The sequence below is a fragment of the Haemaphysalis longicornis genome, unplaced genomic scaffold (genome assembly GCF_048455015.1).
Source record: "Haemaphysalis longicornis isolate Haplotype H1 unplaced genomic scaffold, Haemaphysalis longicornis Haplotype H1 scaffold_3, whole genome shotgun sequence".
Classification (NCBI taxonomy): Eukaryota; Metazoa; Arthropoda; class Arachnida; order Ixodida; family Ixodidae; genus Haemaphysalis; species Haemaphysalis longicornis.
In genome coordinates, this window is record NW_027526335.1 from 17,131,759 (window position 1) to 17,157,631 (window position 25,873).

At 47.0% G+C, this 25,873-nt stretch overlaps 1 protein-coding gene across 1 annotated transcript in view; it reads right to left on the bottom strand.

Annotated features, from left to right (window-relative positions):
* Positions 1 to 25,873, bottom strand: part of LOC144174036 (cell adhesion molecule Dscam1-like) — a 284,742-nt gene that overhangs the window by 122,697 nt on the left and 136,172 nt on the right. Inside the window, exons 4-7 of the mRNA XM_077702435.1 lie at positions 22,797 to 22,946; positions 15,390 to 15,507; positions 12,929 to 13,107; positions 3,977 to 4,246 (exon numbers count right to left, since the gene is read on the bottom strand). Of these exons, the coding sequence (XP_077558561.1) occupies positions 3,977 to 4,246; positions 12,929 to 13,107; positions 15,390 to 15,507; positions 22,797 to 22,946 (717 nt within the window). The remainder of the gene's footprint in view (positions 1 to 3,976; positions 4,247 to 12,928; positions 13,108 to 15,389; positions 15,508 to 22,796; positions 22,947 to 25,873) is intronic.

A 25,873-nucleotide genomic window follows, 5' to 3' on the forward strand; every position in this document is an offset into this window, starting at 1 on the left:
AGTCGGTAGAGTTTGGCCCAAAATCTTTACCGCTCATTCGAGGCAGCTTAAACGCGTAGCCCGTAGTTGTGCGGGCGCCATGATTCGCACAACACTTAGCCCACGCTTGGGACATCTAAGATTGCGGCATTTTGTAATGCATGCCATTCGAATCCGGTGGTCTTTAATTTACAGTTCAACACCCAAGTGTAGCAAAGGCGTTATATTAGGTGACGGTGCCATTCAGTGTAGCAGTGGGAAATTGCAGTGCAACAACTATCTTAGGTTGCTGAAACAACTGAAGTCTGTGTCACGTCCTTCGTTTCAACTGGGTGTCGAAACATACAGATGCTATCACATGCTTTGTCACCCAGCGGTTCTAAACGACGGGCGAGCATACTCCAACGAAGCTTCTGCAATCCACAGATCGTAGGTGGATAATATTCTTGCAGCGATGTTTCCTATTTCAAGGCGTGCTTTTTTGGGCACCCGCCGTGCTTGCTCAGTAACTAAAGCATTAGGCAACTAAGCCAGAGGTCTATCCCTAGAAGCGGTGTTTTTTTTTTTCCAGGCGTAACCAAAAAAAGAAAAAAATACGCCCACCTCCCCTCGCGGGAACCCTGGTGTGATGCGACGCTGAAGGGGGTTCCATTGTGCGTTTCCGTTGAGCAATCGTCGGGTAATGAGAGAGAGAGAGAGAGAGAGAGAGAGAGAGAGAGAGAGAGAGAGAGAGAGAGAGAGAGAGAGAGAGAGAGAGAGAGAGAGAGAGAGAGACCCTCCGCTTATATGCGCAGCGCCAGCAGCGCGCCCGAAGGAGAGGAGACCGCGGAGAGAGAGGGCGCTGCACACCCGCGGAGTGAGAGAGCGCGCTGCACTGCGCGCGCCACAGATGTTGGGGGAGAGGGCACGCTATCACGGCGAGAGGAGGAGGGGCGCAGCGGTGCGGACAACAACAACGACGACGGACGCACGCAGGAAGGACAGGGCCGCCGACAAGAGATGCTCTCAGTGTCGCATAAAAGGAATGCCCGTGTGTGTCAACATTTCCGCGCACGCTAAAGGTACTCAGGCGGTTAGAATAATTTCATGGTTCCCCGCCACGACTTGCCTAATACACGGATGTAACGTTCCTACGTATACCTCTAATTTTTTTTAAACAGACTGGATTTGATTTTTTAATAAAAAAAAATAACAGTAAAGATATTTAAACTGTAGTGCCATTTACTAGTACTAGGTCAGAGGTTTCGGGGCGGTGCGTAGAATCACATTTCAGTCAGGCGGGGTGTTATGTTTGAAATAGTTCTGATATAGAGCAACGCCTAGAGAGAGGAACAAACAACATTCGGTTCAGTACAAAAAATCGCACAACGACCACACGAAGTGATGTGGGCAGACGTAGCTGTGCGGCTTGGATGACATTCGTTCTGATTCCGCGTAAACCATTTCGAATCAACATTATGAAGTGCCGAGAAGTCATTAGCTAGCCACAAATTACTCTGTACGGAACCTGTCGAACGAAACAAAATTTCCGCGAACGTGTTGGTTGCACTCTTTCTGGACACATCTGGTCAAGAAATGCTCTCGGTGAAGTTCCCGTAGCTTAGTGCCCTGACGCTCACCCACTGTTTGATTTGCACGGTACCATCGCTTCTCTTTAGTGTCCACGATCGTATGATTTCCCCAAACCTGCTGTCTTCATTTCTACAAACGAGCACGCCCACGTTCACCGTAGGTGGTCTGTTGTTTTAAACTCCTTTCCGGCCCTCGAATTCGACAACATGCTCGAGAAAATGAGAACGTTAACACACGTGGCCCAATGTCGCGGAGCTATTCGTTGTTGTTGTTGCCGTCGTACGACGACGACGGTGATGCTAATGATGATTACGATGATAAGGATAATGATAAGAAGAAGAAGGAGACGACGAAGAAGAAGAAGACGAAGAAGAAGAAGAGGAGGAGGAGGAGGAGGAGGAGGAGGAGGAATGCTACAAGAAGGAAAAAAATTCCCGCGCCTTCCCGCGAGGGGAACACGAGTAAATGCAGAGCATCAGGGGTCGTTAACGCCGCGTAAAGTTAGGGTGGGTAGTTGGGTCGTAGTTGCGTTGGTGTTGGTTTGGGGTAGAGAGAGGAGAGTAAAATCGCGTTAGGGTGGAGCGAGCGTCAACCAAGGAAGGAAGGAGCAACGCAGTGACTGAAGCACGAGCGACCGCTAGCCGCTTTATATTTGCAGCGCGCGCAGTAGAGGGAGAGCAGTACGGGGAGGAGAGCGCGCATGCGCAAGCAGCGCGCGCCCTTCCACGCTCCACCGCGCTGCTATCACGCACTTGTTACGCCGAGACGTGGCCTCCGCGATCGGCTGCCGCCGGCAGCCGATCAACGGGCTGACTACGACGCATGCGCGCGCCAGCTGCTGTTGAGAGAGAGGAGGGAAGGAGGAGAGGCGCACCTGCTGCGGACGCGGAGCTGTGGGGAGCATCGGGCCGTCGGCTGTCAACTAATTGGTCTTGCGCACAGCCTTGTGGGGGGCTGCTTCAACGCAGTGGATATGTAAAGAAGGCCGACCGCTTTATGCTGTTCTCTGTCATCTTCCGAGTAAATATTTGCGTGTGATATCGCGCAGAGCCGAAGGATGCCTTATCAGTAGTGATGGAAAAAGTGCCTGCTATGCATCGGGCGGGAACTGCGTGAGCCCTGACGGATCTACTTTTAAACTGTCTAACTACACTGCGGCATTTGCGCTCCATTATCGCACGGTCTCTTCGAGTGTAAAGAACGACCGCATTTCAATTTTTATTTCTGATACTTTAAACCCGTTATGGAAACTGGTTTAAAGTATAAGTAAATTATAATTTATCATGGCTTAATAAAAAACTCCTCTTGTCAGGAAGATATCCTGAGTGACCTGGCTTATGACTAACCCTTCCGCACTAAAACTGAATTTCAAAATTAATTTTAGCCCGACGGGATAGTGGCCGGCAGCCACCATTATCTAAATGAATTTGTAACAATTTGCGCTGCCCTTTCCGATTGAGAAAGCCCGCTGAAACCGCTTCGCTTTGCATTCAAACCAATGCGCTGCGTAGCATTTACTACAGCATCAGAGCTGAAGACTCAAAGCGAAGGCAGTGTCTTCGCAGTCAAACTTTTATTTGAGAGCACATTTTGGGGCTAGGGAAAAGGCTTAGGGAAAAGGGGGGAAAGGGAAAATGAAAATGCCAGCTCATCTCACAGGTGATCCAGTCAAGCAGCCCAGATTAGAAGATTAATGCGAGGCAAGTGTGTATGACGGTGGGGTCACCGGTGATCCGATTGCAGCTCCTGCAGGTGTCGTTGTGTGTTTGGGTACACAGAACAGAACCGCTACCAGAGTTGACATTGGAGACGTTCCCTGTAAGGCTTTGTATTTGCCGGATGCACGTGCAATGCCGCTTATGTACGACGCATGGTGGAAAGGAGGATATGCAATGGGAGTCACACGGTTGCGGAAGTTGCTGGGGGAAGTTAATTTTCTACAAAAAAAAAACACAACCTTTATAAGCTGTTCTGATAATTGTGTTATCATCTGCGCTGTTAGCTAACGAGAAAGTGTGCTTTCATACTCACTTCCTGGTTGATTGTAGGGTTTAACGCGCCGACGCAGCGCAGGCGATGAGGCGCGCCGTAGTGGAAGGATCCGGATTAATTTTGACCACCTGGGGATCTTTAACGTGCGCCGAAATCTCGTACACACGGACCTTTTTGGTTTTCGCTTCCATCAGAAAAGCGGCCGCCATGGCCGGGAATCGAACCCGTGACCTCGTGCTTCAGCCCAACGACTTAGCCACTGAGCCACCACGGCGGGTCATACTTCCTGCCCAGCATCAGCATCCCTTCACTAAGAGTTCGCCATCGGCAATTTTCCTTGGATTATATATATATAAAAAAAAACGAGTTAACTGGAGCGCTGTCTTTTTAGACGCGGGAAAGGATGCTTGTGCATGCCCCCAAGGTGCCTCACCATCCAGCCTGAGCCTGGCGGACGCCTGGCAGGAGTCCCGATCGTTGGCGGCGAAGCACTGGTACATGCCGGCGTCCTCCCGCCTGACGGTCTGTATGCGCAGCCGGTCCTCAGCCAGCAGCTCGATGCGGCCGTCCGGCAGGAGCTGGGCGCCGTCCTTGCGCCACGTGACGCGGTGCACGGGCTGCCCCTCGACGCTGCAGTTGAACTCGGCAGGCATGCCGATGGCCACGGTCTGCAGGCGCGGCTCCATCCGGGCGCTCAGCGGCACTGGGCAAAGGGAGGAGGAGGAGAGCGCGTTCTTAAGCACGAGCGGGAAACTTGAAACGAATCAACGACAGCACACGCCAGAGATTCACTGGAGTGCCCCAACACGTATGAGAGGCAGCGTTCGGACGGAGAATGACTGTTGATATGCATGAATGTTTTGGCTTTGGTTTCACTATATTGCTGTCATAGGTACGACGAGAATTGGTTGCTGTTAAAAATCAACTAGCCAAGTCTGAAGATTTTTAGGTACTTCCTTTATGCTGATGGCATCAAGATTCCTACTTTTATAGTTGGCAAGAACTCAAAATTTCGTATTTTCATTGTTCTAGAAAAAAATATGCATTATATTAGTAATATATATTTACCTAAAACATGTACGTGATTACTATGATTGCATTACTGCTTTTATCGGAACTGGTTGAACATATCCGTGGCATTGATTTTAAAACTACAGCACACAAGTAAAAGCGATTGGTTCGACGCCAATATTCACGGGGCCTCAAAAGGATAATACGCTTTTCTTCAACGAAGCTTCAACACTAATCAACTAATCACAGGAATTACCTGCCGCGGTGGCTCATTGGATAAGGCGTTGGGCGGCTGAGCACGAGAACGCGGGTTCGATTCCCGGCCGCGGCGGCCGCTTTTCTGATGGAAGCGAAAAGCAAAAACGCCCGTGTGCACGAGATTTCGGCGCACGTTAAAGATCCTCAGGTGGGCAAAATTAATCCGGAGCCCTCCACTACGGCGCGCATCATCGCCTGCGTTGCGTCGGCGCCTTAAACCCTTCAATCAATCAATCAATTAATTAATCACAGGAATTATGAAGGAACGTTTTACTTAGTGGTTCGGAGCTGCAAAGGGCATGAGATGTCGGGAAAACATGACTGATTTGACTGAAACTGACCAAACTACTCGGTACGTGGTAGCGTCGTATTCAATTGCTTCTATACCGGTATACACCACCGCTGCCTGGCTTGCTTCCGGTTTATCGTGAGGCAAACAGCGGCTGCCGTCGCAGTTTCTATCACATTTTATCAGCGTTTGAATATAGATTTCTCAGACAATAGGACATCTTCCGGCACCGAACCAACGCTAAAATGGCTATTAGAAGGCCATACTTTCATTTGAAACCAACTTGCTGGTTGCCTTCAATGTCCTTTTAATCACCGCCAGGTGGTCAAAATCATTCCGGAGCCCTCCACGACGGCACGCCTCGTAACGCAAGTGCAGCTTCTAATTTGAGTTTTTAAACAGCCAGCCCCTCTATTAGTCCGAATAAGCTCTATACAAGAAATTAGAGCAATGGAGGGTCAGGGCCCTACATGGTTACAGGCACGAATGAGCTGAGAAAATCGGGGCTTTCAACAGGAATAAACTAGCGAGTTCAAGAGCTACGCACTGCCATATTAAGGAACCGTATACCTACCTAGGGGAGGCATTGTACGCAGTAATCGATTATTTTTTATACTGCGTATTTTTTAGCACTTGTGGATTTAGCCAAATGCAGATAAGTGAAATGTTCGTTTTCTTCTGTTAAGTGAGCTACACTCCTGGTAAACGGTGTAAACCAGGCAATATTGTTTTCATTGGTGTTTTTGTGTTCATAATTGTTTAGCCTATTTTCGACTTTCCTGGGCGTGCTTCAGATGTTCCTGGGGGCGTTGATGCAGTTCTTCTCATTTGTAGAAAAATAGAAATATCACTGTCGTCAACAAATCCAGAAAGTACAGCCAAGTTTAACTTTCCTTTACTGCTGTGCTGTCTGATTGAAAATTTTTAGAGCCGAATTCTCTCAGTAAATGCTCAGCACAACTCCGGAATGCCGGAAAACACACAGAACATTGCCGATCCCCACATTGCAGACAGATATTCTTCGTACGTTAATGCATTTTTAAAAATACTGCTATAGCATTTACTTACCAAATGCGGGAATTTGTGAAATGACTGTCTTAAATTTCGTTATGGAGAAAGTTATGTGTCGTTCTTACCTTCTTTTTACAGTAAACCAGTAGCCGTTGGCAACGAGGCCCTGGTGTGCTGGTTACTTACACTGGGACATGTTTTCTAGCGCAGAAAAGACGGGAACTTAGCGAAGAATACGGACGGGACAAACGCTCAGACGAATGCTTTTCTCTAAGTTCCGGTATTTTTTTTTTTTGCGCTAGAAAACCTGTCTCAGTTTTCCCAGTACCAATTTGCCCAACTTTCCGCACTAATTACTGACACTTAGTTTTCGATGTGGCTGTTTTCTGTCTAACGCTGCGAGACAATGGCATAGCGTTCGGTACCTTAAACTCAGAAATAATTATACAACCATATCGCAGAGAATGCTCGGTAGCACTTAGAATGCGGAAGGATCGGCATTCCTTCAGTTTTTGTTTTGTTTTGTTTTCCCCACTGTAAAGCGTGCTTCGTTGTTATACTAGGATTGTAGTGGGGAACCCAGCTTGCAAAACGCTTCCGTATTTTCTGTTTTTGTAGCGTCGGAATATCACCCATCATTTTCACCAGCTCGCACAGAATTATTTAGGCAGTAAAGCGTCCAGTGACGCTAAGGCTTACGGGAAGAAAGAAAGATATGTTCCCTCCTGTCTTCGCATGACCGCGGACAACGCGGGAGCGGGCGGTCTGGGCCCACGTGGTAATGGCCCAGTCCGCTCCTCTGATTGGCTAATACCCCCTGCGTGCGTTTTCACGCATGAATCATGTAAACTGGAGATATGTCAGTGCTACAAGAAGTTCGTCGAACGGAGTAAAGGTTGCCTTCCTGATGGTAAAAACTTTAGGACTCTTAGCTTTGCAGGCCGAAATCAGCCCAAATTTTAAACTTACTGCTGTTGAGGTTAGTTAATTTTTATCCCAAGACTAACATATTTACTGTTTAGTTTCAGCTTCCTCATTCATTATGTCTTCAAGGGTAATTTCTGCGTTTATTCTATTAACTCGGTGTCATACGACTATACGTAGTTTTAAAACAATTAAACAGATATTTTTTGCAGCAAATATCGGATGCCTCGGAAAGTTTACAAAATATTTTTAAGTACAGTATATAATACGCTTTAAATTCTTACATATTTCCCTTCACAGGTATATCTACGCACCAGCACTTCTTCGAATATCAATTAGCTCAATCTCTACCGAACAAGTACAGTGGTCCGGTAAGCCCATATTCCAATCTTATGCTGAAATTTATTATTAAGCAAACAAATCGGCTATTTTCAAAGCACATTTGGCTAGACTATTTTACATTATTTAAGTTGTTATTTATTATCAGTGGATTTTATCTCTGCCCATGACAGGGGGCATAGCAATCATAGTAATCGACTTCATGTGATGTGGAAGTGAATTTTCTACTTACTTTGCATTGTAATGGAGCTTTCGGGCTACTTAATAAACTGTTTATGTTTTCAGCGATGTTAATAAACTCCAGTAAATTGTGTAGTGTTAAAAAGGCAACACTTTTGGTCGCTGATTGATTATTCTGCAGCTTCCTATTTTTGTTATCGAACACTCATTACGAGGTGATACGTTTGTGCTTGTATTCGGAAAAGCGGCACTACCCTTTTATCTGCATCTTAACGTGAAAGCTTTTTTAGTGGGACCGATGACGCCCTGTCAAAAATTCACGCATATCCACGAAGTGAATCATGACGAGTGGGCGACGCATTGGGGATCGTTCTTATTGTAAATCACCCGTGAGAGTGCTTACTGCAGCTAAAACGATTTTCAACCCAATCCAATCGAATCCAATCCAATTCAATTCATTTCAATCCAAATCCAAATCCGATTCAATCCAGTCCAACCCTACCCAATCCAATCCAATGCTCCTCGCGCATGCGTAGCACGGCTCTCCAGGAGCACAAACACACACACACACACACTGTCTCTCTCTCTCTCTCTCTCTCTCTCTCTCTCTCTCTCTCTCTCTCTCTCTCTCTCTCTCTCTCTCTCTCTCTCTCTCTCTCTCTCTCTCTCTCTCTCACTTTTTGTGAACCTTTTATTTTGTTCTTGTTAACCTTGTGTGAACCTTTTGTTCACAGATGTTTCCATTTACACGGTGCTATGCGTCTCTTTCTCCCCCCCCCTATATTTCTCTAACCTTTTGTGAACCTTTTATTTTGTTCTTGTCAACCTTTTGTGAACCTTTTGTTCCCAGATGTTTTGATTTTACACGGTGCTGTGCCGTGAGCACGGACGCCGGACGGACAAGCCTCGGCCTTAACGAGCTTCGCCCCTAAAGCAAATACATTTCCGTAGACCGGTTGGTCGACTGAAAAGCTCTGATAAGATCTCCGGACGCACGGTACGTGCGGGAAACGAGGCTTTCATTGTGTCGAAACGGTTACTTGAAAATCTCAAAGAAGGAATGGTTCTAGCTAAGACAGTAAACGCATCAAGCATGAAGAAAGAGTTCAATTGTGCACCTTTATCTCATAAACAACGTATCGCTATACATTTAGATCGTTCGCGGATGCCTTTACTTAATGCGTGAAAAAATGTCGCATGGGTTTGTTCTTCGTTTCCCATTAGGTTTGACGACCGATTTCATTTCGTTTCGTTAGGTTCGTTAGGTTCGTTAGGTTCGTTAGGTTCGATTTCGTTAGGTTTTGTTTAAGGTTTGACGACCGATTGGACGCTCTTTCAGCGAAGGCTGTACACACTTTTAGCGAAGATTTTGGCTAAAAAGCTTTCGCGTTCCTCTCAACTTTATTTAGGAAGGGATGGTGAAGTTTTTCTTGTATCTCAAACACTTTTCTCGCCACCTCTACTATTGGTCCATTGCCGGCAAAGGAGAGTAGCAGAACTAAAGAAAGTAAATTGAGCAGGATGAAATTACAACGATATAATGGCGCAATTCAGTGGCCGAAGATAGTAATCAAAACCTGATCCGGCAGGCTGCCACTCACTCGCATCTGCAGCTCTCATTGGTCAGTCAGTTGCCCTGGCCCAGATTTTTTTGCTCCTGCTTGCTCACCGGATGACGCCATAATTGCGACACCTTAGACTGTGATGCAATTAGTGAGGCCTGACTCGTGAGCTTCTTTCTAAAAGAAAGAACTGGGCAGCGGCAAAATAGTCTTCGCTGATTGGAGGCGGTTGAGCTTTGATGATGGCTTCTACAAGAAATCTACCAGACTCGCTGTTTTGAGCTGCCAGCGTCGGGATCACAGACTTTGTCGTCTCTAAAGAAAGTAACCTGGGCTGGAAAAAAAAAGCCTGCTGTTAGAGGAGTTGCTTTGAGAGACAATTATGGTGTAATCCTAGCATGTACGGCGGCTATTTCTCGCTCTTTACATGCTCTCTTGAGCTAAGCGCACAAAAAAACACTTCGAAAATTCTTCGGCAGAAAACTGAAACCAAACAAAATAAATCAAATTCGGCAGAAGGAAACCGTGAAACTCCTGCAAGCATTTTGAAACAAAGATGTGTGCTGGCATTTTAGTATCTAACGTTGTTCAACGTAATAGCCGAAGACAGCGTTTTTTGTTGCAGAATGAAGGCGAGAGTAGATTCTGAAGTTGTTTTTTTTTTTCTGTCGTACTCATTTTCACACCTGCTTTGCTAGCTTTTAGTAGCAGTACAAAATGTCACCCAGTTCTTTCCCTCTTCTTTCCTGTGCTTAACCCATTTTCGTTTTATCACTCAAGGGTTCCGCTGTTCGCCGCCGCGTTCGCTACGTCTCATTACTGGCCGAATGAAAAATAGATGGCGACAACATGAGAAAAAAAAAATAAAAAACAACTCGGCGTTAGGCTGTACTAAACTGGAACGCAGGCACCAAGAAAAAGGCCTACGAGTCCGCGTTCGGCCGCACCCCGTTGAAAGCTGTCCGCCTTTTCTTCGAGCTATTTCTATCGACATAATGGCGTTAACGGGCGACGTCCTACCTCCGGCAAACTTCTTTCATGGGACATCGAAAAGCCATTAGATGCGCCATTTAAAACATTGTCCGCTTCTCGCGCTCTCCCTCGTCCATCCCCTCCCCGCCTTGGATGCTCGTCCAGAGCAGCCGAGATAAGGCCCTCCGTTTTCTCAGGGCTTGCGTGTTGTTAGCACGGCGGCCGTACACGCTGAGTAGCGGCCGACCGATGTAGCGCGGCACGGTGAGACCCCGTCATAGACCATTATGTACTTCCTCGCTTTGATAAACCCCCAATCTGTGCTTCCCTTCGGCGAACGACGCATTTGTTTCAGCTTTTCTGGGCAGCGTCTGGATTCACTTAGCACACCTGAAAGATAAAAGGAATTGCGAGCCGGGACACCAAAATTGGCGATGCAATCTTAAATGTCCTCATTTGTGTGGGCACAGGTGACTCAGAATAGGCAGCAGCGCGCATGCAGCACTGCCGGTTAGATTGTCGAGGGCATTTATTTTGTTTTATATCCAAATAAAACTGCAGCCTCTAAGCGCCGTAGCAGCAATCTACTGATACAAGTTCCTACGTCGCCCTATCTCATCTGGGCTTGTGCTGGTCTTCGCGTTGTATTAAGGCAAGTATTCGGGGCATGTCGTAAATTACCTTAGCTAATTGAACGTGCATGTGGATAAGAATTCGGAGAGACTGCCATTAGTCTAATGGCTCTGGTAAAGGGATGCATACCATATGTATTGAATTTGTCAGGACCATAACAGGGGACGTAAGTGCTTTTACTTCTAGGCTGCAATTTCTAATATAGAATATATATATTGTGTGCGTTTTTAACTTTCTTAATTACAGCCTAACTGAGGTTCGCTGCGAGCACCTGGGCTTTCTGGGCTGGTCAAGTTGCCTGTATGCAACTTTTTCTCAAATCGTCCATCGTAGTATTGTTGTAAAATTCACGACAAATAAACTCATTTATTCAAAGTGACTTTTCAGAATCCTATATTTTTGGGGGTCACGTCTGATCTCAGGTAACACCCTAACCCTGGAGTTTCTAGAAGCAGATGTTGAAGAAGATCTTAGCGTGAATTTCTGAGCCATTTAAGAAATGTTTCATCGAACTATAGGAATAATGGGCACAGAAGAAAGTCCGCTATCATCATATCCTCGTGATCACTTGTATTTTACTACGGAAGGCACTCCTCAAAACCCTCATTTCTAGTTAAAAGCCCATCAAATTTCAATTGTATATACAAGCGGCGAATAGTGACATCTGGCGGATGCTGCGAGTAAATTGAGCCCGATGTTACGGAAAACATTTTTTCATAATTTTTTTTCTGCAATTAAAGGAGCTTCGGATAGAAAGAAATAAGAAATTGTGCCGACATTCCGGGAAATGTGTAGTAATGGCGTAACAGTTATCACCACGCTATCCGTATCACAAACCAGACGTTTCCTTCGTCACCTTGCGTTCGAACTTTTGTTTTCTGGTTTTTAATTTTGGGTCAAGAGATTAAGGGCGCTAAATTAGATAGCTCTTTGTAATTTCAGTACTTCATTTTTTTAGTTTTCTTTTCGGTAGCGAAATTTTACTCCCAACAACCAAATTTTTGTAGCCAGCTTTGGATAAGAGTCGCCAAAGCGAGCGACCCTTTGTATTTTTCTTTTTCACGTAACGTCTCATTGGGTGACTTTTTGTTTCCTTTGTTTATTCCTTTTAGTTTTAGTATTTTTTAACTAATAAATGTGTTAGTTTTTCCAAATATATATACATTTTTGGACAGGTACCAGGCATAACACGACTGGTGCTTTGTGGCGAATTTGTTCTCCATTTCAGTTTTTTTTGTTGATGTATTAATCGCGTTGGGGTGGTAGATTAAATATACGTTCGTGATTTCGTTATTTTGTTAATATTTTTCGTTTTATTATTCACAGAAAAATGTGAATTTAGATATTATAACGAATAAAGGCCTTAATTTTGCCAATTACGTATGTTCGTGCTAATATGAAGCCCTACAATTTTCGCGGCTGGGATATGCTAAAAGGATTGCTTACGCAAGAAAATCCAGAAAAGATGTCTGCCAGCGTGTGCTGCTGTGGAGCGCTGCCGAGCTGCCATTGGCCGTAACCCTCGTTTCGTTGCCGTCAATACGACTGGCGGCGCTCAAGGCGGAACCCCGAGTCTTCACTTTTTGCTTGTGTACGGTAAAATATTTTAAAAATAAGAAATACGGCTGTTCCGAGTGTTTTTAACGTCTATACATGCGCGTCCAACGTAATACATGAATGTGTCCTGGAGCGCGTGACCATGAACCAGTTTTAGACACAAGACCCTCTTCACCTTTTTAAGTCATTGATTAAGCAACGGTCATGGTGTATCCCACATTCATTTTTGCGCACACAGCGCGGTACAAATACTTTCAAGAAAAAAAGCTCCTCCTAGGCCGCAATAAATGTAGACGTGCGAGAAACAGCTACGACCATTACAAGCACTGCAGCTGCAAGAAACATCACAATTTTGTTCTTGGCATCGCCAAATCATTCATCCCAAACCCCCCTCCCATTGCCGACACAAGCACGCAACAGCCTCAGCGATATAAGCGATTGTGCTGCGGTGTCGACAAGGGCCTTGTTCCGTGCGTGGGCTTGCGAAGGCGTGGGCATCGAAAAGACAAAAAAAATAAAGGAGGAGGGGGGAGGGGGGAGGGGGGGGGGGGGTGCGGGCGCAGACGGCCCGATGCCCGCGTGCTCGCGACGCTATTGACGCGCCGCCCGAAACGAGGCGAGGTGATCGCGGCAAGCAGCCAGCGCCCACCTGCAACGGAGAGCAGGGTTTCGATTTTCTGCTCGCCCACGCTATTCCTGGCGATGCAGACGTAGCGGCCGCCGTCTTGCACGTTGACGCCGCGAATGCTGAGCACGCCGTTGGAAGACTGGATCCGGTCCGACTCGGTGACGGAGAGACGGCGACCTCCACGGTCCTCCCGGTACCACCTGCGTCGGAGCAGAGAGGGGGAAAAGCGCTCTGGGCTGGCGCTTCGCTGGCTTTGCCGCCTCGCCGTCTGGCGTTCCGCGTTGCGCAATCTCCAAATCCGGGAAGCAAGCGTGGAAGCTTTTTTCCCCTTTGAATGGCACAAGTTCCTTTGCTTCGGCTTACTCTTTGTTTTACTGTAAACAAGAAAGCTATGAGGACACCTACGCGCTTTTGATGAGTCATGAGTGCGAAAGCCCTAATATCTGATTGAACGTTCTAGGGATGGCATGGCGCCGAAAGTGTACGCCCGTATTACGAGCTCCGCCTTGTCAATCGGTGCTGAGAGGACTGAAGCGGCGGTTTCCTGATTTCCCTGGCATTGATGCGCGGCGGTGTGCCCTGCAGAACACCCTGGCTCGCTTCCGACTGCTGCGCCACTGAGTGCGGCGAGCGATTCTCCGTGTCACCCTTTTCCGAGGCCGCCTAAAATTTGGCTGGCCCCTAAGCAAAGATGGTGCAGTTGCTATGGAGACGCATCTCGCGTCACAGCCATTGGGGACGTCAGCCCACCGCCCACCCACGTTCGCCGCTACCGCGTTCGTTCTAAGACCCTTTTCGTTTTTTTTTTATTCCAACTACCCAAAAGTGAGTCCGCCGTGTTCCCGTGACGCCGGCGTGCAGTAGTGATGAAGTAATGTTTCCAGCGTCGGGGGTTTTTTGGGTTCGATTCCCGCCCTTGTCGCATTTTTTAGATGCGACGCATCTTTTGCTCTGGGGCATGTTCCTCCTGCGTCATCGTCGCGCCGTCCGTCCGCATCCCTCCTCCGTTCTTCTCTCCCACAGCTGTGTGCAACACTCTCACTCCGGCTCATTAGCATACCACAGCTGGCGCGCTTGTTTGGGCGCGATTCGCTGCGTAACGCTGCATTAACAACTGCTCCGGCGCGCGCAAGTGCGCGCACGCGCGACTCTCCTCCATTGTCTCCTCTCCTTCAAGCGAAGCGGGTATCGCGCTGCGGCAGTTCAGTCAAGCTCTCGCTCTCGCACTTGACGTGACCTTGCTTGACTACTTCGTGCTTGACTTGATTCTTCCGATGAAGACGTGATGGAAGCGATGGTCCCTTCAGTGAGTGGTGTGACACAACAATTACGCCCATCGTCCCGCGTATAGGAACACCCGCATGTGATGGAAATGCATCATACGCGTTCACAACACGTTTCACGCGATCCATAGAATCAACCCAACGGAAACACCAATTGAACCCCCCGATGCGTCGCATCACACCAGGGTTCCCTCGCGGGAAGATGGGCGTAATTTTGTTTACATATTTACAGTAAGGTAATGGAGCCACATGGCACATGACAGTTATTGGAAGGTTACGTGGCGCGTTTCCGCAACAATGACTTTGTCGATCCACTTAATGCTATCGCCTAAACAAGCGCGGATCCCTTCTCCGAGTGCCCGCATTATACTACCAAATAGGAGCCATCGAGCAGGCTCAGCCCCTCTGCCATATGACTGAGTGCCAAAACCAAAGAAATAGAGGCTGAGCCAAATTCTAACCGAGAGGACGCTTGGCTAATTACACTTTGTTAGAAACAAATCATTTGTAAGGAAATGTACCCATTGCGAAACTTATGGCTATGTTGAGACCTAAAGGAAGGCTTCGTAGCTTATGTAAAGGGTGGTGTTTTTTTATTCTTTACATCCAGCCAGGTATCTCCAAAACCCTTTTTCGAGGTTCGATATAAGACAAAGACAGGGAATACAGAGGAGCAAAGCTGTAATTCATGGTTACATAAAGGGACACTTATGGAGGTACATGACAGATGCGAAAGGGGGGTTGGAAGAAGTGCAAGCACAAGGGAACTTTTTCTGGGATCTCACTACACGTCGGCCGTTTGTACAAATATGCAGGGAGGAGCGAAAGTTTTGCTTATACAACCCTCTAAATCCTAGCACGTGAAGTAGTTTTGTTTGCTCGCCCTTTTTTTCTCACTATGGCGTGCACTGCACCACAACTGTAAAGATAGCGTCAAGGGCAGTAAACTTCATGCAAACATCATAGACCATAGACAGCTTTTATGGTGGCCTCAACTGAAGTTCACAGTGTATCGCATAAACGAATCTGTATACAGGGTTTTATGCAACAAGTTTTGGAAGGTTCATCGGAAGTTCATCTTTAGCAATGTTTAAATCATGCGTTCATAACAGTAAGCTCTCAACGGTAGCTCGAGGGTGTGCAGAGCAGTAGGCACTCGCGACGTCCAGGCGCTTCCCCGTAATGCTGGCGATGCTCACGTGTAGTGTGGCGGAGGATATCCTTGAGCAACGCAGGGTAGGTCGACGTGGCTCCCCACTGTCGTCCTGACCTCGGGGAAGTTCAGGGTCACCTTCACTTGCGTCATGGCGTGGGCATCTGAGAAAAAAAAAGGAAAGACAAACGTGTCGAATGCAAACCCGTGGGGTTGTGGCAGGTTCTCAAGTTTAGCACCCCGGACATAACTTGAGGTAAATCAGTCACCGCCGTCTGTAGCCCTGGCCTTGTTTCCTTTGGCAAGGGTACAACCGGGCTCCATGCAAGAGCTCGGAACTGAGGTACATAGGAGCCCTATAACGAAGTAGGGAGTTCACTGCTCCGAAGCAACCTCTGTGATACGAGACGTGCTGCTCTTTATGATTCAGCGTTCATTTAGACGATCTTGAAAGAGAAAGAGAGAGAAAGAGAGAGATTGAGGGAGGGAGGGAGAGTGAGATAAGGAGAGGGAGCTTTTCTAATTCTAAAATTCCAATTCGTTGGATGGCACTCTATAGACACTGCAATTTTGTATACGTATATAGTTCTTTCTTATTCATGGCGCTTCCGTAATGTGCAGCCTGAGGTAACGTTCTCGTTAAAATATAAATAAAAGCTTACTCTGCTCAAGCGGCTAGTCTGGCCAATTGCTATCGCTTCGCTATCGTTCCGCGCAGAGAACGGGCCGTGCGGAAGACCACACAGCGCATATCGTTAGACACCGCGCTCAAGTCTCCTCACGGGTTATTTCGCTCGGTCTGGAGTCCGCTAAAATTAAATTAGGCCTACACGAGGCGCGAGTCCACGCGCCAACACACTCGCGGGGTCGGCTGCGGCTAGCGTCGGCGCGCCGGCGCAGTTGCTGGAAACGAGTGCCGTTCGCGCGTCTGTCGTGGACCGGAGAAGGCGGGCCACTGAATAATGAAACACCCGCGAGATCTCCTGCTCGAAGGAGGAGAACAACGCCACAAGAAAATGCCCCAAAAAGCCCACCTGGTGCGGAGACTCGGCGGGATCTCAGACGACCACCGAGTGCGAATGCGCAAGGGTTGTTGCGCTCTACTGCTGCTATCACTGCCACTGATGATTCTGCTGCTGTTGCTGCAGCGGCAACTTATGCGGCCTACGCAGCGTACCGCGGCCCTGCAAACCCTGGACCGCCGTGCCTCTCAGCAGGCTCTCCTTAATCAGCGACGCCTCCGAGAAACAAGGACAAACAAATGCTCTCCTTCAGGGAAAGCATTTCCCGGGCCCGTATCTCACACTACTGGTACGTGAGAGCGGCGTGCGAACGAGTCGCTCGGAGTGTTACCCTCGAGATTTAGAACTAGATGTACACGTGCGGACATATATTTGGACGGCTGAAAGCTGAGGGGAGACGAAAGCCCTGGGAGGCGTAACGAACTCTCGGCACGTCCTTCGAAGATGTCTACTGCGAGCCGGAATGTTCGCGCGCTAACAACTTTGCCGACGTCTACACCGTCGCTATACTGTCGTGCAGCACTCGTGCGCTTTTTTTTTTCAAGTTACCTCACGATCTCAGTGGGAAGCTGTCGCCACTTGACCTTTTTGCGGGGACGCTACAGCGTTCGCAAGAGAGAAAAGGCACGAATGTACGTCGATGCTGTTTCTTGCGTGGTGTCTGAAGTGTCGAAGAGCCGGGGACGCTCTTGGCTAGTCCTCGGCTGCACTTCGACAGCGTTAATGTTTTTATTTTTCGTACTTGTCGCAATGCGTAATGGCGTGCATGGTGGCGGCCGCGCGAATGTTTTCATATGCGAAGCATATCGTGATGCACACCAGCAATGATCCTTGGCGCCTTCTTTTTCGGAGTTTCTTTTTTTTTTCGTCGTGTCCCGCATCGCTTTTTTTTTGCGTCCTGTAACTAAAACTGCTTGCAACTCCTGGGATCACTTCAGTTTCAAAAAATACTTGGACAACACGTTCCTTTATGAACGACTACAAACAATTATAATGTCCAAATCGTGCGCATGCTTTGCGCCGTCACGTAACATGCTGTCTGCAATGTTTCGCAACTATTTTCTACGGAAATGAAACCTTGGGGACATTTTAGGGAAATAATTTAGTGCGTAATAAAAGTGAGAAGAGATCAGGTTATTAGTAATGCAAGATGTTTTGGTTATCGAAAGACTCTGGATAATTCATGCCCGTCGCTGCCTGCCAATTGTTTTTTTCCAGTATTCCAGTCTGCACCACGTGAGATGCCAACCAAGCCGCTCATGCGTTCGTCATGTTGGACGTCGATGGGTCCTTGGGGTAACTTCAAAAATTCAACCACCCCAAAATTAAGGTCAAGAGAAATTCGGATACCTCGACGAACTGAGCAAGGCGAGAAGAGCAAGGCCCGAAGAGCAGGGCACACATATACGTTCGGTTATAAATTATTGCGAACGGTGTGGCGTCTACGTTTAGATAGCCGCACCTTTCGATGATATATCTAATGTTCATGTAGCCGTAAAGATGGAACCATAAGTTCAAACCATTTGATCAAGATAGGCTTAACCCAGGTACTAGCGAACATTAAGACAGTAACAAAGTTAATGAGGAGACAAAACACACGCTAGGTTCCTTAGTTTTGACCAACTCGCCCAACTTAGCATTTTAGTTAGCCCACGTCCCACAGCAGTCACCATGAAATATATTGCATAACGGCTTGCCACCAGTGACACTCAGTGAGCACGAAAATTTATTTAATCTTAATATTGCCTGTAGTGTGTGTAATGCCAGCCTGAAAACAAAATTCTCTTTCCTAGGCAATGCATACATTTTCAGAACATGTCAATGCTCCGTGGCTCGGGACGGTCATGGAGATGTTGCTAGTCATATGAAAATGATGCACAAACATCAGAGCCCCTTTACTAAGAAAAAGATGGTTAAAACGCGACGAATACACTGTTGGCCAAGTTGGTGCATATTCGGTAAAACTTAGAGCGCGACTCAACGAGTACAACAGAAAGACGACAAACACAAGCGCTTGTGCGAAGGCAAGTTTGACATCCACCTGACTGCAGCCGTACGGCTACAAAGGAAAGCTATATAGCTTCCTCAGAAACTTCGCAGTTGAAGAAAAATTCGTCCTGGTCCAGGATTTAAACCCGGGATCACCGCTTAACCGGAGCAGTCACTCTACCAACTGAGCTAACCAGGAGGCGAGTCGTTTGTAGGGCGAGAGCGATTTGATCAACGACTCGAAGTCGTTGATCAACAACTCGAAGTTGTTGATCAACTTTCCTTCGCAGAAACTTACTCCACCTTGGTGATTTCCCCTAAATCTGGTCGATTAACAAGCGCTTGTGTTTTTCGTCTTTCTGTTGTCCTTGTTGAGTCGCGCTCTAAGTTTTACTAAAACACGAAGCTCTTTCCCACGCAACCTGAGTAAAGTCGAAGTCCCAAATCCAAACTTCTCCGACCATGTCAAAAGGGCGCAATCGGATAACCATCCGCTGCATACCGCGAGGCACCCACGTTAGATTCCGACCACAGGAAGCTTTCTTTTAAACGAAGCTTTCAGTCTCTCACTAATTATGTCCGTGCGGAAAAACGCATTGCAGGAAAGCCACCTTTCTCTGACGGTGATGATGATCGTGTGTGAAGTGTAGACACAATACAAGGCTTGCCTGCTAAGCCTGATGACAGCTCTGTTATGCCCACCTCGATAAAGGTTGGTGTGCAGCAGATGAAGGGGTGACGCGGGCGTGCGACGGCGCTACGTATATTGGCCTAAGGTCGTATATTGAGGTGAACGTCAACAGTCATTACCCGCAGCTCAAAGTGGGATGAGAATGACGTTGCTCTGCACGCCGTAAGGCTGTGAACCGCAGGACGTTAGGCCTTACGTCGCATTTTGAGGTACAGGACGTTAGGACGTTCCATTTAGAGGTTAACACCTTGGCCCACGCGCACTCGCAAAAGTACTCGCTGTACGCCAAGCAGCAGATACCGATCCACGCCATGTACCCCAAACCGAAACGTTGGGCCTATGGAGTGCGGTGACACCAAATAGTACTTTGGTGTCGCCCTGTCTGAAGACCTTAGTTGGAAAGCCCGTATTAATCCCTTACGCAGCGTTGCAGAAAATAATTCTTGGTTCTTAAGGAGGAAATTAAAACTGGCACCAACCAAAGCGCTGCTGACGGTATGTTTAGTGCTTGTGTGGCTTACGCTAGAATATGCTAGCATTATATGGGATCAGTGTAGGAAACATCAGATCGATATTGTCGAGATATAGACGCGCGGATTTGGTTAGCGACATGCTGGCCCGACTTAATCTGCCTCGTCTCTCAGACCGAAGGAAGGTAGCTAGGGTAAAGTTTTTTTTATGCTAAAAAATAATTCTCCATACCTGGACACTCTATTGTACTTAAAATCGAGGAATGCTCGCACCATCAGAAGTAGTCACGGGGGCCACTTTTTCGCAACCAATGCCACAGTAGACAGATTTAAAATACTTGTTCTTGCCGAGAACGGTAGGGAACTGGAATGCTCTGCCACAGGCTGCAACTACCTGAGATACAGCTCATCAGTTTGAGTCGTCTCTGCTCCGCCATTTCTCATTTCAAAGGGACTGTTAGCTGCCGTTTTATTTCTTTCCTGTTTTGGTGGTGGAGTGTTTGGCTGCTGCCTTCTTTGCATTTCTCTTTTTTTTTTTCTCTGTTACCAACACGCTCCGCTGTAACACATATTTCACGAAGCAGTTTCTCCAAATGTATTTTCCGAATACTTGCATCTTCATTGCGTGGTTTTGCTCTTGGCCACTGTGAGTTCTTGTTTACTTACAGGCTGTGCTAGCACACATTGTACGAAGCAGTTTCTGCGCACATTGTTGTTGGCCACTTTCAGCTTTTGTGCATTTGTCGATATTTCTCGGCCACTCTGTTGAAATTGTATTCGTTTCTAAATTTGATTTCGTGTTTGCATAAGGAAGTGATTCTCTGTATAGGGCTAAGAAGCTTTGTTTGCGTCATTTATCTTGTACTTTGGAGCCACCCCACACTGTACCGGCCCTACTAGAGCTATCAGTATAAATAAATAAATAAATAAATAAATAAATAAATAAATAAATAAATAAATAAATAAATAAATAAATAAATAAATAAATAAATAAATAAATAAATAAATAAATAAATAAATAAATAAATAAATAAATAAATAAATAAATAAATAAATAAATAAATAAATAAATAAATAAATAAATAAATAAATAAATAAATAAATAAATAAATAAATAAATAAATAAATAAATAAATAAATAAATAAATAAATAAATAAATAAATTAATAAGAGTGGCTGCGGTTATTATAGAAATGGGGTACATACCTACCTGCAGAGTAACACATACCTGCAGTGTGGAATTGGCCAATCAAGATATCTACTTCGAGAAAGCTGCGCGTTCAACCATCGTCGTCGTTGGACGCCGGAGTGCACGTTTTTTTTTTTTCTTGACGCTATCGATCTGCCTTTGTGGAAACTTATTGTGTAGGTTGGCTTTTCTGCAATGCATTTTGAACGTGACTTTGAATTTTGAAGACATTGCCTTTGGACCAGAGAAAGCTTCACGTTTCGATCACCTTTCACTTCACCCACAATCACCACCATCGTCAGAAAAAGTTGGCTTTCCTGCGGAGAGTTCTGGGGCAACGTCGCCTTCAGTCAGGCATGGAAAGCTTCCCCTTAATAAGACAATAACGTGGCTCACCTTCCTTCTAATATATTCGAGGAAAAAATGCGTGCAGAGTGAATTTGCCATTATTAAGGCGCGGCATTAAGGGCCTCGTGTTGCAGAAAATACGGCGTCTTCGGCGGCATTCTCCGCGAGGGAAAAATCCAGGTGAACGGAAAATCCCACAGCGCCACCTTGCGGTGCCCACTTAAACTAACAAAATCGTAAAGCGCGGCCCTAACAGGATGCCTGCGGGCAGGAGCGGAATGTTTTCACTGCTCGTGGGCGCTGCGAACGGGGTCCTGTAACGCTATCACGGTCCACGCTAAAGACGAAACTAAAACGTGCTTCCAATTCTTTTCCTTTAAATGTGACACATTCTGTAATTGGCAACCATCACTGGCTATTTCTTTATGGAAATCCATAGATAAGGACTAATGTGTCTCTAGAAAAAAGAAATCCCGCAATGCGAGTGTGAGGGCAGTGAGTAGACGTCTTGCAATAATGCTAACGTTTGCTTCACCACCATGATTCGCGTTCTGCGATGGTGCACCCTTTACAGGCCAGTTGAATTGAGATGGGCACCAGAAAGAGGAAAGGTAAGGTTTTCAAAACAAGGATTAGAGCACCCAAAGAATTTTGAAGACCACGAAAAGATTTGTCCTGAATTTTTCTCCTCCTCTTCCCCCGCAGTTATCACTCCCTACTTCTTCATAGCTTTTGAAGTAGTATCTGCAGCGCTCCAAGCCGAAGTTTTCGTACTCAGTGATGAGCCAGAATTGGAAGGACACTGTTTGATTCTACGGGCTTCAACACAAAGTGAAATTACCGAAGTCGGCAAACACTTATTCAGACACAACTGGGACGTCTAGTTAACGCATCCTGCGCAGTGTCTGTCCTATCCAGGCGGCATTACCGTTTGTTTGTTTTTTTTTTCTTTCATTTATTGATAGCTTAAAGTTTGTAATCTTTCTGCAACATGCCGCATCTCTCTCAAAATAACTCTTTACAAACATCATTGTAACAGCACAGCTGTTTAAGCTTGAGCTTGGCCCGGGGCGTTCGCAAAAAGTGTTAGCAAAATAACCAAGCGCACGTGAGTGTGCGCCTCGTAAGGAGTTCCCGGCGTCATCTAGGCTTGCGCGTGGGCTTCCGCCACGTGAGAAGCTCGCAAAAGAACACTAAGTAAACAGTTCACATTGGTGCGCTCCTGGAGTGGGGGGCACAAGGCAGCTCGCGCAAGCGATGCCGAGCTCGCGAAACCGGTTGCCGCCGGTTCTAGCACGTGCTAATGCGGTCCACTTTGGGAGAGCTGTAAAAGTCCTGTGGACAAAACGATCCGGGACTGCCAGTCATGGAATACTTTAATCGGCAAGTTCGAAAGTCCGTGTGAGGTGCAACGTCAGGGTCTCCGACGAAGGGAGAGGGGCCGCCAGCTCTGCTGTTTCTCCAGCCTTGCACCCCTAGAGCAAGCTGCGCCATTTTATTTCCACAATTCTGAACTTTTGTTGCTTCAGATTTTGTTTACTTAACGCCAGGACGCGGGTTGAACCGGTGCGCCAAACAATGAAAAATAAAAGAACACCTGATCTTTTTTGTTCCGTCTTCCGATCAAATGTGCGCGCCTCCTTGCCCAATCCCCGACACGTAGAAGAGCCTTCTCACACAAACTACCCACAAATAAGCGAAACAAACTGACAAGAACGTGCAGTGTAAGCTTTCGTCCACCCACCGGACACGGTAATCTTTCCGGCCACGGAGCTTGCCGTCAGGTGACCCGTGAGGCGGTGCCGCGTGCGGCAACGATAGCTCCGGTCCGCATCTTCGGACGTCGCCTTGTGCACGAGCAGCTCCCCGCTCTCGAGCAGGGAGTAGCGGTCCTCTGCAGAAATAGCAAAAATACGGCACAAAAGTGGTTACTACAGCAAAAAAATTCACCGGAAAAACCTTTGGTGCACCATAGACAGCATGAGCCGGATTTATTAATGCACTCGAAATGTGGTTACCATATTGAGCGCATATTTGAGTAGCTGTCTCGTTTACTCTGAAGCCTTTTACAGTGGCAGCCGTTTTATGTACCATAGAACAACGACAACGCCCGTTTTTCACAAAATGAAGCAATCAAGGCTTCCGCCTTAAATCTTTTAGTTTACGTTATATACGCGCTCACTCAGCGTTCTCGCTGGTCTTGGAAGAGTGGCCACGAATCAAGTATCGACCGCGTTCTTGTACGCAATGGTTTTAATACAGGTAGCTTCTTAGCCTACTTCATCCAAATTGGGGTTTGTCCAAAGCTAGCCTTTTACGAAGAGCTATCAGCACGCGAAGACTCGGGAAATTTCGCAGGGGGGCCGAGTGAGGAGTAGGATGAAGGGAAAGGAAAGCAGGTGGGGTGGAAGTGAAGGTGCTGCACGTGCCGGAGGCCCGGCACAGAAGCGCGCTACTTGTCACCAAATCGCTGCAGAAACGCATGACGTGAGAGCCGCTCGTGTGCAACAAGAACTGACACCTTTCGTCTCACCACAGAATGCATCCCAATTAAAAGTTTCGTCGCCAAATACGTACCCACCACCAGCACAACGCTAATTGTATTTATCTAGATAATCGTCTACCCAGGGATAGGTTTGGCCTAAATATTTAGCTGTACAGCTAACAATGCAACAATCTGTGTCCACCGTCGTCGTAAAGCTCACCAGTTTCAGCACCTCGCCACATTTATGGTTGGCTGACCCTCCTGCCGCGAGTTTCTACTTGGCGGCGCCCCCGTCGCATGCTCTCTATATACGTTTCAAAGTCCTCGGGGCTGTTCAAAACAAATACTTTTGGATATTACGACAATTCAACGGTGCCTACATCACACCAAGAGATGGCTTGCATCATACTATAATTTTAGGAACACTACATGTAATTATAGGGGCTCAATGCGCCGTGTGGTAATAGCCGCATCCACATCACCTTTAAACAAGAAATATAACATCAGACTTTCGAAACTGACCGGAATAATGCCAAGGAGGCTTAATCTATCCCGGGTACGGTTATATAGGAGTAATAAAGACATCGAGGTTATTTTACGGATATTATACCGTGAGGTGTAATCTTCACGGATTTAAACAAACACGCACATTAAAGAGACCACTACGGTGTATTCGGGAAGCCCATCATTCTATGATTAACTACAGACTTCAACGAATGAGCGGTAGAACAAGTGAGCACAGATACAATTTGAGCCCTCCGATAAAAGGACACTGTTCAGCAACAGCCGGGGGAGCGCAAGCAGGATTTGCGAAATAAGAACAAAAAATGGCGTTGAAACATTATTTATTTATTTATTTATTTATTTATTTATTTATTTATTTATTTATTTATTTATTTATTTATTTATTTATTTATTTATTTATTATATTTGCCGCTACTTCCGCCTTCTCCTGTACTCCGCGCGCAATAATCGATAATTTTACATAAAACAGGGGACCAAGAAAAGCGGGGAGCCTCGCCCCAAACAGTGGCAAGCATCATTGGGGCGCGGTAGGCGCCGCTAACCGTGGCGGCAGCGGCGGACCGTTACGATGAGCCCCGGGTGTACGCACGCACGAACGCCTCTTGCTCGGTTCGAGGAGCGAAAGCCGCGGACATAATTGAGCGATAGTCGATAAAAGCTACACAGTTTGGGCGTCCGCGTTGGCTCCGAGGGGGAGGCTTCCGAGGCGCACACCGCGGAACGCTTTTGTTTCCCGCGGGTCTGCTCCTTCTCCTCCTCCTGTCGCAAGTGGCGACCAGCGGGTCTCGACAGAGACATATACTTCATGGCGATCGCCGCTTACGGCCGCCGCTGCCAGTGGTGGCACAGCAGCCACCACCGGGCGCCAAGGTGAAAGGCCCGGCCAGCGCCAGCTGCAATAGGGGCTGGCCTGCTGCTGCGCGCGAGCTGTACTGACCGCGTTGCTTTATGCAGCTACTTATTGAGTAATGTTAGCGGGAGAGAACCCCGTCATAAGAATAATATTTCATGTGCTAGGGAAACTTGTCTGATGTGACTCGTTTGGGGAGTCAACGCTTGCTGCTTCCTAGGCACAAGCGAATGTTTCTATTCTGCTTAATGTATTGTGTCAGTATCCATTCGTCCATTTCTCTCGATTCTACACCAAGGAGCATGGTTGTATCGATGGCAAAGAATAGCATGGTTGTATGCAAAGCAGCAGTACTTGTTCGAAATGCGCATGAAATGGTGCCATGGGTAGACACCGACCGGTTTTATTTTTTGTATTATCCCAGTAAAATATCGTGTTTACTGTTTACTAAAACAGCCACGTTGGCGAGTTCCGGTACGTCCATAGTGGAGACGTCCCCATATAACGTCTACTGCAACGCAGTGTACTTGGAAGGTGCCTTTGCTAACACGTTTCAACAGTCAGTTTTTCCCCCCGCTCCTCGCGATATTGGAATGAACTACCTACTGCAATTGCTAAAATCACCGACCTAATCCCGCTTCAAGCAGGATAAGGTCATACGTGCTTGTGCTATATTTCGCTGTAACCCTTTTTTCAATTGCCATGTCACGCCCACTCCTCACATAATGTTTGACGCGACATTTGGGGAATAAATAAGTAACAAAACAGATACTGTGTGCGCGATGTGTACTCAAACATTTAATGTTGGCACGTCACTTGTCACCCTGCCATGTCGTGGGAATGCGGTGAAGTCCTTCCGCGTCAGGCCTGCGTACCTACACCCTGATTAAGACTAAGTACTCTCGCCGACAACCTGTAGCCCGTCCTAATCAACAGCACTCCTCACAGTGGCTCTCCCGTT